The 14,930-nt window shown below is 40.5% G+C and overlaps 1 protein-coding gene across 1 annotated transcript in view; it reads left to right on the top strand.

Moving 5' to 3' along the window:
• SPAG17 (sperm associated antigen 17) overlaps positions 1-12,889 on the top strand; it is a 105,272-nt gene extending 92,383 nt beyond the window's left edge. Inside the window, exons 40-48 of the mRNA XM_068698742.1 lie at positions 462-564; positions 1,197-1,293; positions 2,602-2,700; positions 3,488-3,639; positions 4,102-4,271; positions 7,827-7,887; positions 9,167-9,320; positions 10,413-10,541; positions 12,752-12,889. Of these exons, the coding sequence (XP_068554843.1) occupies positions 462-564; positions 1,197-1,293; positions 2,602-2,700; positions 3,488-3,639; positions 4,102-4,271; positions 7,827-7,887; positions 9,167-9,320; positions 10,413-10,540 (964 nt within the window). The 3' untranslated portion in view covers position 10,541; positions 12,752-12,889. The remainder of the gene's footprint in view (positions 1-461; positions 565-1,196; positions 1,294-2,601; positions 2,701-3,487; positions 3,640-4,101; positions 4,272-7,826; positions 7,888-9,166; positions 9,321-10,412; positions 10,542-12,751) is intronic.
• The last annotated feature ends 2,041 nt before the right edge of the window (positions 12,890-14,930 follow it).

Genomic DNA, 14,930 nt, shown 5'->3' with positions numbered 1-14,930 from the left:
ATGAGGACATTTGATTAATTTTGTTTTATAAATTTAATTTTTTTTTTGCAATCATAATGCATCCGAAACACCAATCCTCAGGTTTAGATATTTGTTGGAAGGTTCAAAAGGCAATATATTGGCAGTCTTGGACATGTTCCACAAGATTTAGAGAACTGGAGCATGTTTGGAGGAGGAACTCTTTGGAGCAGTGAACCCACAGTTTATATGCATTTTGATCAGCCCCTCCATAAATCAGTATCTGCAGAGGACTTTGTCTCTGCATGCCAGACTAGCCTCTTCTCAGTTACTACTGAGAAAACTGCAAGAATATTGTTCAATGTGATTAACCAGAAAACAAAATGCCACTTGCCACTCTTCTATTTCGCAGTGTTTCAGACATAATACTGAAAAACAGGGTGAACTCGGTTATAATGCTTTTTTCTTTCTTTTCGTTACTAACAATGCCAAAAATTTCTTAGGAAAGAACTTGATGAAGAAAAGGAAACCTTAATGGCAATAAGAAACAAAATAATTCCTCCATATTTTGAATCAGAATGGGGCAAGGCATTTCTCTCAAAACAGGTAATGGAACTGAAGACTAGATATGTTTATGTGAGGCCAGGTAGCTTCTGCCATCATCCCACAAAGACAGTTACGGTTTTACATCTCAGCCTGAAATTATCTCAATAAACTGTTACAGAGGACAACTGTGGCAGAATTAATACTGGGAATTATATGCCCTTGTCAAAGGAAACATATCTTGGAGATGTTGTATATTTACTGAGGCCAAACTATGTAGATTCCTTATTTAAAGTCTGGAGACAGTCTGATTCAGAACAGATGCTGAACCTTGGGTCTTTTCATTCACCCCTTGAAACCTCTCTCTGTTAACTGGAAAGGAAATCAGTAAGACTACACCTCCAGTTAACATGGGTGGTTGCCTTGGGAACTTTCCTGTTGTATTCTCACCTGATCAATGCTCTGAGTATAAAGTATCTTCAAAAATATATTTTGGAATCTATGGTATACTTATAAGTACTATTCTTACTACTTAGGTTCTCTTTATTTATTTCCATTGCTTTTTTTTTTTTTTGGGGGGGGGGAGGAAGGAGAGGGAGAGAAGGATGAGAAGGATGCTATTTTTCTGTTGTTTTGTTTTATTTTTTAGTGTTTCTGGTTAGAATACCTAAGCTCCCTTTCTTCCTTTTCTCTAGTTTCCTGATGTGGAAGCACTGTCTAAGGAGCTTCCTCCAGTTCCAAAAGTAGAAAGTGAAAATCTCCTTTTAGAGACAATCAAAAACCCCAGGACAGGTAATTTGAGCTCTACTGTCTGGTAACATTTTAATATATTCTTTCTTGTATTATTCAGTTGTCTCATTCCATACTGCAGTTAAATTTAAGAATAAATTATCTGCCCATATGTATTCTGGCATTTTGATACATGAAGTGCTTGGACCACAATAACCATATCTATTCTAATACATGAAACACAGCAGCATTCCCTGACACTGAGATACATCAGTATGGACAAAGCTGTCTATGCTAGTAAATTCAGTCTCCTCAAAAAAGATGATCTTTTCCTTAGCCAAAACTCATTTACCCAACAGTATTTCTGGGAGGACTGCTCAATGGCACAGTCAATATCATTCCAGTGTTCAGCAATTTAACCATATAGATTAACACGTTTAAATATCTGGGAATGTTCCTGTTTAATCCACTGATACTGATGCAGTCTATGAGATTTTGATGTTTCATGTGTTAAAGAAGCCTTTACAGACATCACTGAATATGAAAGCACCATAGGTTTTGGATGCAAAGTGGAAGAATTGTGCAATGAATGTGTGGGGGTCGATGGATTAAAAATGCTCAAGAAAACCTTAAGTGAAATAAACGATAGTCACAAGTGGGTGAGCAAGAAATGGGGAGGCCAAGTTTGGAAAAAGACTAGGATGAGTGCAGGAAAAAGCTGAGCGATGGTACAAATTGTGAAATGAAAGGGGAAGAGCAGAAACTTGGGGACTGGAGCAGGAAGGATGTGCAATAGGAAACATGCAGGGTAAGTATAGTTTAGAAAAATACAGGGAGGAAGCACTTGAAGGCAGAGGAAGCAGTGACTGAGGGTAAGCAGCGTTAAGAGTCATCTGAGGTTTAAGCTTTACAGCACTGAGAGGAATACTTCAGCTCTGTTTGAAAGGCATCTCTAGCAAGTACTGAGATGATGTAGTGAGATAAAAAGTTGTACACAGCAAAGAATCATATTAGGAAAGCATTCCTCCATGGAGTTTTATCAGGCCCCTGCTAGTTCCCGTATTTCCTCCTTTTGCAGTTACCAGAAGGCCTGTGCTGGATTGTTCATTAGACCTTCCTGACTTATTTCTCAGTTAGCCAGAGAACAAGAAATAAAGAATCATAAGATACACATTTTTAAATGATCTTTGTTGCCTTGTGGAGCAAAACGTTACATGCAGAATTTTCGTAGCCTCTCATGGTCATGTAAACAGTTTTCAAAGATTGTCTAAATAAGGTGCCAAATACGTTGGGATTTTTTTCATGTGTTTATTAAAACATTGATGATTGTGAAAAACACTTGTCACAGTATCCCATTATTTTTTCCTTCAGTATCTGAGTGTCTTAACAGCACAAGTGATTCTTCACCTTCTCCTGGTCTTCTGCTGAAGACTCCTTCAAAGCATAGAAAAGGTTCCAGCAGCACAACAGGTAAGGCTGCCTTCCAGAGTGTTGTTTGGAGTAGGTTCATTTCTGTCATCTTATAACTTGATAAAGTATGTACAGTAGAAATTTAAATACAACTATTTCTGTTCAGCATTCTGAAAGTACATTTGAACATGACTGGCAGAAAGGGAGAATACTATAAAAATAATGGGCGAAATTCCCTCCTTTACCCTAGCAGACTGCTATATGGGGATGGCAGAACTGCAGACACAAGCAAGCTATAAATCCTCCCCTAAAACATTTCCATTGGCCATTGCTCTGCTCAGTATGTCTGTATTATACAACAGAGCACAGTTCAAAGATGACAGGGTAGGGGCTTGGCTGATGATGTGGTAGACCATCTTAGCTCCAGAATCAGAAGTATACAGGTAACACACATGAATGAATTGTTGCATTCAAGATAATAAATTCTGCTAAGAGACAGGGATTACTAGCTAGTTGTGCTTACAGACCAGTACTGCTTTGGGACCTAGACTAGAATATGTTGCTATGTGGACATTCAGATTTGGCTTGACCAACCTGGGTGTTCATTGTGCAGTCTAGGCATGCCTTTGGAATAGTAATGTCCTCAAATTCAATTTCAGTGCTAGGGATTTTTGTACGTCCTCTTCTGTTTTTAATCACTTCTGTAGGTGTTTGTACTTTCACTGCATGTTTCCACTGTGATGCTTCCAAACTATTATTAAATTTTAATTACTTGCTAGCATTTTTTTAAATGTACTTGGAATTTGGTGCTTAGTTTTTTGTGCTTTTGGAAATATTTTCTTTCCAGATCTAAGCAAGACTGAAGGGTCACGAGAGATACCCTTTCAACTTAAAGTTCAGAGTCTGCTGGTGGATGCTGCAGGACAGCCAAGAAAAGAGAAAGTGAAATTACCATCATCGCTCCAGGGAAGAAAACCAAACTTCATACCACACAAAAAGGTAAAATGTTAATTGTTAATACTAATATTCTCTCAGTCATCTGTTTTGCATAAAATCTTCATTCTGGAGCAATACTGGACAATGTTTTGAATCTGTCTACTGAAACAATAGAGCTTACATTTTACACATAAATTTACTAGCCATTCTAAAAGTAGCTTTCCCCTCAGCTACTAGGGACCACAGGCACCCACATGAAAGCACTGGTTGCCAAAAGAGTACGCTCAGTTTCCCTGAGATATCTCAGTGGCTTCCTTGTATGTCCAAAAACTCAAAGCACTATAAATTTGCAGACACTATTAGAAGTACTTAGCTTTGCTTCTTCAGTTAGGGTGCCTTTTTGTAATTTTTCAGCATGAGTGGGCAGAGTTTAAGTGTAGGTTACGTTAGGTTTAGTAGCTGTGAACCCAAGTTGTTGGCCACCAACTTTCTCTGTTGTCTAATACTTTAATTCTGTTTCCAAAGATAGAAGATCCTGCCGCAGGAAAGGTCAACATATCTTCTCTTGCAACAACAAAATGGAATCATTGTGGCTTCCATCTCATTCCACCAAGAGTGACATTTGGAGTACTAAAGGAAGGCTGCACCTATGCAACCACTGTGATTCTGAAGAACGTTGGCATAAACTTTTCAAGGTTGGTTCAAATTCTTAGTAACTTGTTTTACAACTGCCATAATTTGCACTGCTTGTTAACTGTCAACCTTTTCATATGAGAAATATAAAATAACAAATATTATTTTTATATTTAGAATCATTGCTAATGATTGAGTGGGTTGAGACAAGATAATATTAGAAATACTTCAGTGTTATTTGCATATTGTTGTTACTAGGAAGGTGCAAATCAGTAATGAACAGCAGGTCCTATATGCATAGGCCTAGCCCATAGCAGATGATATACTGGTTCTTATTGAAGTTCTGAGGTTTAGGGACTGGTATTATGTTTGGCTTTGCTGGAGTTGCTGCTGAATGCTGCCTGTCTGACAATCTAAATGGTCTGATTTGTATTCAGGCAGCCACGTCTTGAGCTGCATTGAGAAACAGATTCAGCAGACAAGGATGATATATAAAGCATTTCTTTGTGCACGTTTCCTTCACTCGGTATCGCCCCTATCAGTGAGTGAGAGAAGATAGCACTGCATTGTGTTCCAGCATGGTGAGGATAAATCCATTTCTAGGTCTGCAGTCCAGCAGTGCAGTCAGCACTGCCTGACAAAGTACAGGAAGTTATCAGATTTACCCAGCTGCGGTTTAGAAGATATACAAATACAGAAGAAAGCACTCATAAGCATTTTCTTACTGTGATAGACTTCCCCTTTGGGGTGACTGCACATATGTTTAATTTAATCACTCTTGCATAAGCACTGTTCCAGAGTTTTTACTTGATCAGCATTCAGGCAAGTGTGCTTATAGCCCCTGTCCTCCCAGCTGCCATACACGTGACAGAAAAGAGGGCCAACCATGTTCCTTCCCCTCAGCTCGCTCAACTGTACTTGTCTTAGCTGTGCTATATGCACCTTGCTTTTTAGCTCAAGGAAGAGCCTGCAATAATTGCCTTTGACTACTACAGTTTTTGAGCTTCCAGCTAGGGTTTGTCACATCAGCATAGCTTCAGTTGAATGGGAAGAATCCCACTGGCTGGTTTCAAGAATTGCAGTAGTTAGTGAGATTTTTTTTTTTCCATTTCAGATGGCTCCAAATCCCCAAAGCTAAAACCTGAGACTATTTTCTTTATAAATTCCTCTATTCTGAGATAGCTCTTCTTGCCAAAGTATGCCAATGTCACTTTCTTAATCCCACCTATCCTCAATTACACCCTGAAACTGGAAGTATTCCGTTTATACTCTTTATCAGGAAGTGTAATGATGGGACAAGGAGTAATTGCTTTAATCTAAAAAGAGGGTAGATTTAGATTAGGTATAGGATTAGGAAGAAATTCTTTACTCAGAGGGTGGTGAGGGACTGTAACAGGTTCCCCAGGGAAGTTGTGGATGCCCCATCCCTGGAAGTGTTCAAGGCCATGTTGGATGGGGCTTGGAGCAACCTGGCCTAGTGGAAGGTGTCCCTGCCTAGTGTAGGGGGGGTTAGAACCAGGTGATCATCAAAGTCCTTTCCAATCCAAGCAATTCTATGATTCAGCAGTTAACTGAAGGCTGCTGCTATTTATGGTTGGGCCAGAGGATCATGGAGGTCTTTTCCAACCTTAATGATTCCATGATTCAGGCCTATCTCAGCCACTTGTCCTAATGGACAGTTATAGCCTGCTCTCTCTGAATCATGGATTAAGCCAGACTTGGACCATTCCTGTTGCATGGGCCTTTTTTGTACTAGACCAACAGATCACAGGAGAGGGAGGCTAACTGAAGGCAGGGAAATAAACTTCCTACCGTCACGTTAGCCTGGGCCATTCAAAACCTGATTTGTCTTTTTAGCACTGACGATGTAGCTTTCACTTCAACATCAGCATTGATTAAGGAAAATAAAAAGGAAAGCATTAAATAGCCTTAGTCTTGGGTGTGCAAGTGTCACATCCCTGATGGCCGTACTTTCTAATATTGTATGTTTCTTTGGAGCGTTCTTCACATGAGCAAGCACCTGTCAAACTTTGCTTTTCTGCATGCAGTCTAATGTCTTTGAAATCAAGATAAGTGTCACAGTGATACTATCTTAGCAGTCACAGCATCTCTTTACTATGGTACCACAAAGTCAGAATAACATAAACATAGAGCATTTACCTCTGATATTTGTTCTTCCTCTTTGAGTAGCAAATTATCATCAAAACAGAAACTCAAGGGAGATACACCCAGCTGGAATCATCGTGGTCTCTTGTCAACTAAGTCAGGCAACTGAGCACTTTAGAAAACTGTTCGAGACCAGCTGAGAGACTCTTATACAACTCCTTCCATCAGAATGGAGGAGGCTAAAATAAAATAAACCGAATTAGATGTGGTATCAAAGGGACATTTCTTCTTTAATGCACATTTCAGCATCATGGTGCATCCTGATAATAAATCAGTAGGTCATATATCAACATCATGTGGCTCAAGATGTGCATGTTATGTTCTTTAGATACATGCAAGAGCACTATATGGAGACAGTCATGGAAAATACCACCCTCATTCTGCTAAATCCAGCTTAACTTTTAAGTCTTTTACTAGCTGCTTTGAGAAGTGAACTAAGTGAGTAGGTGCTGCATGACAGCAGTACACACTGATGAGTTGGCTGTTATGGCCCATGCCCACCATGTGCTGAAGCATTTTCCAGGACAGAGTCTGTAGTTTACATGTCTTCCAAACTGTCTACACTGTTGCCTTTAGAATATCCTGACAAAGATAAGTCCAGTTTCTCCTAACAGCCAGCACTCCATGAATTACAACAGCCAGTTTATAATTCTGCCAAAACTTTTCTTAAATCAGAGCCATGTACTGAGCATGCTTCTTCTACTACCTTTCCTTTATCACCTTCTTCTGTAAGAACTGGTAACTTGTTCAGGTGGAAATGACAATCACAGGGTAAAGTTAAAAAGTTTGGTTGGTTGGTTTTTACAAGCCAGAGCCACAACAGAACATAACTATCTGCATAGTATTAATTAAGGAGAGGGACAGGGGGAATGTCACATCACAATGATCTGGAGCAAGGGAAGGTGCACACACGTGGCAAAAGGACTGCACAGATATGAAACAATCAATGAGAAATGAAATAAAACTACTGCCTTAGTGGGTACCATGAAATTAAAGAGGCTCATTTACGTGAAATATATACCAGGATCGTGCTTTACAATAGAATCACATCAAACCACATCAAACAAGGATCAGTAAGGACTTCTGGGTGTGCAACACACAGGCGTTTGTGAAACAAAGATGTAAGTTCAGCTTCCTGTGTGTATGCAGGCTTAGGCTGCAGATGTTTCACGTCCTGTTTTAAGGACAAGGCAGAGTAATGAGCTCTTTGGAGACTTACTTTGGCCCATTAAACTGCTGCTTTGTTTTTTTGGTAGAAACCTGAGCCTTGGCTAAAAGCCCAGGAATATTGCTGTAACCAAAGTTGTACATTGTGATGGGAAGGATGATCTAAAAAAATTCTGCTGTCATTTACACAAGCACAGGAAAAGCAGATGGCCTGCTTTCCAGCTGTGCACTCTGCTTCCTTGAAGGAGATTCTAGCAAAACTGATTCTCTTCCTATTCTGACAGGTTTCGGGTGAAGCAACCACCTCCGCACACCGGACTGAGCGTGATGTACACACCAGGACCTGTAAGTTACACAAAAGATCTTTTGTTTTAGGCTAGACTCACATGGCCCTCAGGCCATCCATCTAGAGATCCTCCCATACCAGCTGTCTGGGAATAGAGCAGGCAGTTATTTTGTTATAGTTATACATGTGGTTATATATTCAAATAACTTGAAAATTATTTGAAGTGATGCTACTTTCTGCTGTCTCTGTTGCCTTCTACCAAGGGCCCTATTTTGCCCTGAGACTCCAAGTCTCAAAGCCTGCCCCAGAATGCAGAGGAATAAACATGCTCAATTCACTGGAAAGCAGCAGGTCAAGCACCGAGGTTAAAGAGGGATTTTTTGATGCAGACTGGATACTCTGCCTCTACCTCCAAGTTTTTTCATGGCATAAGGTATTTGTTATAGCTGCTCTGTCTTATGCCTGGACCTTTATGCCTATCCTGATACCTGTAAGAGCTGAACCTAGTGAGCTGTTGCCTTAACTATTCTTCCTCTTGCTTGCAACTATCCTCCACCTTATCCCCTTTTTATCCATCTATTTTTATTCAACCACCCTCTGCTTTATCCTCCACCTATCCTTTTTATCTAGCAGAGCACCCGCAGCATGTGAAATCGTCCCATTAAACAAAAAGCTTTCTTACTTTCTGCTTTACTTTAGTCTCTCTTTTCACCTGCATGTTATATGTGAACAAGTCCTGTTCAGATACTTGGGCCAGTATCCAAACAGCACCCTGGTAAATACCCATCAATGTCCTTGTCCATGGTTTTACAGGCATGGAATAAAGAAGCAACACCTTTTGCAAGGAGTCCGTGCTAGAATACAAGTTAAATTTTCTAGTCTGGAGCCCCTGCCACAATCTGACACTTAAGAGGGCTAAAAGAATTTCCATTCTCTTTTCCCCTCCACACATCCATTCATTTGTCTTCTCCCCTTTCTCCCTCATCTCTATGTTTTTTCATTCTCTCTCAGCTGCCCTCAATTCCCCTTTTCCCTCTGGAAGCTAAAAGAAAATTTAAGGGGAAAAAATTGCAAAGAGGTAAAAAGAACACCTGACACTTTCCTTTCAACCTGCAATGTGAAGAACCACTGTTTTGTGCAGACCTCTTTAATGAAGCAGATACTCAGTAACTGGCAAGCACAAGCATTTGTGCTGGGCACAACTGAAGATGATTCAAAGACACAGAAGTCTTTGATTTCATCAGAAAACACAGAACATGAACCAACTGTAAGCATTGCTGGAGGGGGCTATGAATGAAACATGCACCTTACCTGTGAGCAATCCTCTGTCTCTCCTAGGTGGCAGCAGGACTGCAGGTTGAACTGGAGATAGAAATTTTCGCCATGGTAATTGAAGGGGAAGGTACTGATGGGCGTGAAGAAATTTCCCATGACATTGAAATATTAACAGAAACAGAGACCATTCTCCTGCCCGTGAGAGCAAATATCCTTTGTTGTCTTACCTCTCACCCTCTGCATGCACAACTAGCATCCACCTTGAGGTCTGTCCACCTGTCAAGAGCTTTAAGCATCATTTCCAGTGCAAGCTGTAGAGTCCTTTTTGGAAACACCAGTTGGGTATTTTCCAAAGCATAACAAATGAAGAATTTAGGATTCTGGCCCAAAAAGCCACTTAGGTAAAGTAACAAGGTTTTGAAAAGCAGAGAAAGGAAAAATAGTATGACCAGAAAGATGCGGCTTTTAAGTAATAAACATAAAGTGTAAGAACTCTTTCCCACCCCTCATTGACAGAGATTTTTTTACAACAGTTTTGAATGTATGGAAGCATCTTATGGTACAGCCTCACATACTAAACAGATAAATGAGACAATACCTATGTCAGCAAATACAGGAGCACAGAACTGCATGAATGCTGCCTGAAATGAGCCCAGTGGGTGTTCAATAGACTTTTAGTTGTTTGAGGACAGAGGTAGAGTAAAGAAAGTAACAAAGTCAAGAAATATTATTTCTCTTTCCCTTGTGCTCCAGACCTCTCCTGAGAGGAGCAGTCTCCTTGAAGGCTTTAAAATAAATAGTAAGGTAAGATGCACCCAAACAATCATCATGACAGAAACTCTCGGTCTTCATAAGGGCCACCCTTACCAAAGAAAGGAAGAATTCAGGATCCTTTGAGGCTGACCAGAGTACTAGGGTAATTGCAACTGCATTGAGGCTTTATATGTTCTGGAAGTTACACTGAAACTCTGCAAATTTACTTTGTTGTGATATGAAGATGTCTTCTTTGTCCATTATTGTGGAACTGAGCTAGACAGGATTGGTGGCACAGCAGCAAAAACAGTTTCTGCTCCACTCCCACTCACCCAGTCCTGTCACACACTTACAGACCTCCAAAACAAGCACCCTTCCCCACCATTTTACTTGGCCTTTGATCTCTGAGCTGAGGTCAGTAGTTCAGATTCAACTTGTTTCACAGCCTCATTTCCAGAATTCCTTCCAGCCTCCACCCATGTTCTTTCAGTTATATAAACGTACAGAAATTTACAGAAACGTACAGATCCTTAACGTAATATCCCACCTGTGTTAGCCACTGACACCTATGAGTGCCGCCCACAAGGATACCCCCAGGGTGGGATGGCAGCAGCAGTCTGGACAGTTTCTACAAAGCCTAAGCCGCGGTTCCGGATCACACTACCCCGAAAACTTTCTAGCTAACGTAAGTACTGCATGCAGTGGTGCCAGCTGTGAATTAAATCACAGTAATTGTACCTCCTCTGGGCTTCTTAGCCACATCATCAACAAACCTCATGGTACTGACAGCAAAGCTGCCATGCACACACCACACACGACGTGACATGAGAAAAGGGAAGCACTGGATGGCATCATTAACAAAAAGACTCCCTGCAAGAGATTTAAGGATTATCGCAGCTGTTCTGCTCAGTGGAGGTACTACTCACAGCAGAGCCTCCCTACTCGTGTCCTTCACTTAACTGCCTCCACATTAAACAACTCATTGAGCCTCCTGGCAGCAGGAGGCTAGATTTATTGCAGTTAAGCCCTAATAAATCAGCCTCTTTTTAACACCCCTCGCTTTCTAAAACCAAGTCTTACTGCTGACCCTTTGACACTGACAGCAAGCCTAATAAGGGACAGCAGCTTTACACAGACATAATGTGACATCCTCCAGCACACACAACCCTCTGCACACATTTCATACAGCGTATTTCTATACCCTTAAAGAATCAGACTGTATACAGAGAGTAGACGTCTTCCCTGCCAACAACTCAGCCTTATTGGGGAATTTCTCTTCAAACCACCGTCCAACATGTTTAACATTAGGCTGGTGTTTCATCTAACTCAGGTGCTCTACAGTACAACCAGTGGTGATGGTTCATAAACAGGATTTCTATGGATGTTTCTTCTCTGCTTTGCTTAGAGTTCCCATTTGTCTCATATCTTTAACACTGACATCAACTTTTTCTTTCAACTTTAACATCTGTAAGTCTGTCATGTTATCTAACAAGTCAGTAAAGAAATCCCAGCTGTATCTCATTTCCTCTCTAGAGGAAAGAAAGACCACATCGGTCAGTTCTCAAAAGAAACTTCAGAGACATGCACCTCTGACTGCTGCATCTGCTCTAAGACTGCCCAGAGTACTTCAAACATAGCTTTCTTTCCTGTTTAAGTATCTTCTTATCCTTTCAGTGTGGAATTTTACTCCCAGAGTAACAGACCGCTGTAGTCTATGAAAAGCAGTGAATTTAATGTCTTCCATCTTAGCAGCTTACAAGCTGTAGTTCATCAGTGAAGGCAATTTAGACAAACCTCTCTCACTCTGCTTTGAAATGGAAGAGAACACTCAACCCAGTCAGTTCATATTTCAGTGAGACACCTCGCTGTCCCAACTCAGCCCACTACAGTCCTGCACTAAAATACAGCTGTTGGATCATCTCTGTACACCAGGTATACACCTTTTCCTGCCAAGTCTAAGCCCTGAAAATGCTGATCAGTGTCATCTCCCATTAAAATTTCCAGGTGGAGAGAAATTAACATCACAGTAACCTCTTTCGCCATAGCCAGATCTCCTTTCTGTTCTAAGAAAGTCTTTGTGTGAGTTGATTGATAATTCCTACTGAATTATCAATTATTATTAGTTACACCACACTACCCGAGCAACTGAACCAAACGTCTCTTTGAACATTCTTCCTCCAAAAAAACCCTGAACTCAAAACCATGTCCAGCTCCAACATGTCAAAAAATGGATTGGTGGAGTCACAGAACACTGACACTCCTAGGTTAAGTCTTGTACTCCATTAAATAGTCCTATTCAGTCACCCAGAATAGATGTAGTTAAGTCTTTCCTTGGAAAGGCACATAACTTTGTAAATTTCCATCATATTTCCCAGGTGATTATCACCAGAGCCAATACCATTCTCTCCTACGAGACCTCAAAACTTCCCAGCAATACTAGAACTGATCACAAATTAGCCATACCTCCTAGCAGAGGCCAAGAAGCAAAAATCACTGAAGCAGCATAACCTGCTCAAATTTAGTAATTTATTATATTTTCTTAGTTATTTCTCATATTTAAAGGATTTCACGAGGATTCTCTTAATATACTCAATATGAAATATGGCATAGGAAGCTGCTGGTGAATGCCTTCAGTATTTCCAAGTAGACTGCCAGCCTGAATCCCTGGTCATTTTTATTCCATGCAATTTATGGAATAAAAAAACAAACCCTTAATCCAGCTTAAGCCTATGCAAGAACACTTTTTCAAGTTATTGCCCTCCAACAGCAACGGCATAGACCAGTTCTACTGAAGGCAGTCTGACGTTATTACTGTGTTTCAATAACTGTACAAAAGTAGGGTTTTTTGTTTTTCTTTTACTTCTTATGTTAACTTTCTCTCCTCTTTCACTACAGGTCAGAGCCCTGGAAGAATGATGTAAAAGATCGGCAATAGTGTGTTACCTGAATTTTAGTCTAATTTTATGGAAATATTCCCAATGTAGACTTTTTCGTTTATTTAATTAAAAAATAACACGAATAAAATTTTTTTCAGTCCCCTATTAATGGGAAGGGTAGTCTGAAAGTTGCACTGCCTTCTGTCTGAAATGTGAACAGTGGAATGATTCTTACATTTCAGTCCCAGTACTTCATAATCTGCACTTCAGAAGAGTGCTGAGTGCATCCTGACAGGTTTATTTTGTTTTTAAAGGGTTTATTTTGTTTTTAGAAGCAATTACGTTTCTACAGCCCATGCTGAAGCACCTGAAATTTTTTTTTTAAGTACTGAGCAGCAGGTTTCACTGAAGTCAACGGTGACTCTGAGAAAGAAGCTGTAGCAGGAGCTGCTGATCTGCTCTGGTCTTCTAATTGCAACATTTCTCCTTGCTTTCACAACGAGAGCTTAGCTTTCTGTACACAGACTGTTCACCTACCTTTAATTAGCTTCAGTGGGGTTTATAAGTACATGAAGTTGCACACTTGACAGAGGAATTCTCTCTATATCCTCTTGTTCACTGTCAGCCATGATTATCTTCAAATGTTCATTTTTTCCATCATGGAAGATGGAAACACGTAGAGGTAGCATTTTCCCATTTTTGTTCCTACTTACGTAGTAGTGACTAAAAAAAACATCTTGGTGTCTTTAAGAGATACCTTATTCACACATCCCAGTGTAGTTCTGCTTTCTTTTTATGAATTTATTTCCAATGACTTATTTTCCTGTGCTGCATCCTTTTTCACTATGAGACTGACAGATGGGGAATTTTCCTTGATAACACAGATGACTTGTTTTCTCAACACTTCACAGTGACTGAGAATCTCACAACTGGGGATTGAACAAGAGCTTTCACCAGTGTGAAACATAAATGTCAGTTTCAAACTCACCCATCCACAAGAGTTTGTGGCATACGTATTCCAATTATAATTTGACCCTGCATTTGCAAGTGATTTCCTGCTCAGGTTTGTAAATCCAGGGGATTTTACTAAAGGAACAGGTAGCTGAGGTATCCCAGTCTACCAGACTTCTGGGAGACCAGTTGCAGGTACAGACTGGTCATGAGATACAAATCAAAAAAACGGAGGGAAAGTTCAAGGGGAAGCCCATATTAGGACCTACGGAGGGGACTTCCCAGCACCTCAAACACCTTTTCTTCTGAGATTCTTCCCGAATCCCAGGGACAGCAAACAGAGATGGAGGTGAAGAAATTCCACCTCCTCCAACTTACCTCAAAGGAGTCACCTGTCACCATCATGGTAAGATCAGAGTGCATCCCACATCACTCTTCTGTACCATGATGTACATGCTTCTCATCACCTGTGGCCAGGACTCTTCTCCCAGGGCTCCCAGAGGATCATCAAACAGCAGCTCATTGCTGAGGTTCCCGAATATTTATCTCCCTGGCATAAAGGTTAAAAACAGAGCACATCACACTGAAGCACAGAGTCAGCCTCCCCCTTCTGGTACCTCTCTCCTCAGTCATCACTGCTGAAGGTGCACTGTAGTGTCACAAGCCACCCCTCCATTTGTAACACTTCTCATCCTTTGTTTTCCTGCTGCACCAGCCTTTTTCAGCAGCTGTTGACAAGGATACAAGACTTCAAATATTATTACCAACAGAGTTCATCATCATACTGTTGCACAGAACTTCCTCTCCCTCTCTCTTAAAGGTCTCCTTTAAAAGTAAAGGAATAGAACAGTCAGGATGGAGATGTTTGAATGGAGCTGTTTGATCTCATGTTTCACGTAGACCTACATAAATATAAAATTATAGAGGCTCTCAGAAACACCTGGCAGAGCTGTATGAAGATTGCTATTCCCACAGAGTCTGAGACCTCTCTCATGGAACTGGAGTAGGAAGCTGTGCTCTAAATTTAAATTACCTGCTCCGAAGAAACAAGTGAACTATCAGCCCCCAAGAAGAGTTACTTACTAACAGCAGTTATTCTCTGAGCACCTGAAGTGCTGCTAAAAGATTAACTCACAAAGCTGTTTACCTTATGTTCTGTTACTAGCAATTGTACATAAGTCAAAGACAGTAGAGTCAGCAGTAACTGGGATGCAATTAGAAATTCAGATGAAGTTCAAGTTAAAAAG

This window comes from Anas acuta, chromosome 1 (genome assembly GCF_963932015.1).
Source record: "Anas acuta chromosome 1, bAnaAcu1.1, whole genome shotgun sequence".
In the NCBI taxonomy this organism is placed as follows: Eukaryota; Metazoa; Chordata; class Aves; order Anseriformes; family Anatidae; genus Anas; species Anas acuta.
Note: the sequence above shows the minus strand (reverse complement) of the source record. Positions and strands in the feature narration are given on the sequence as shown.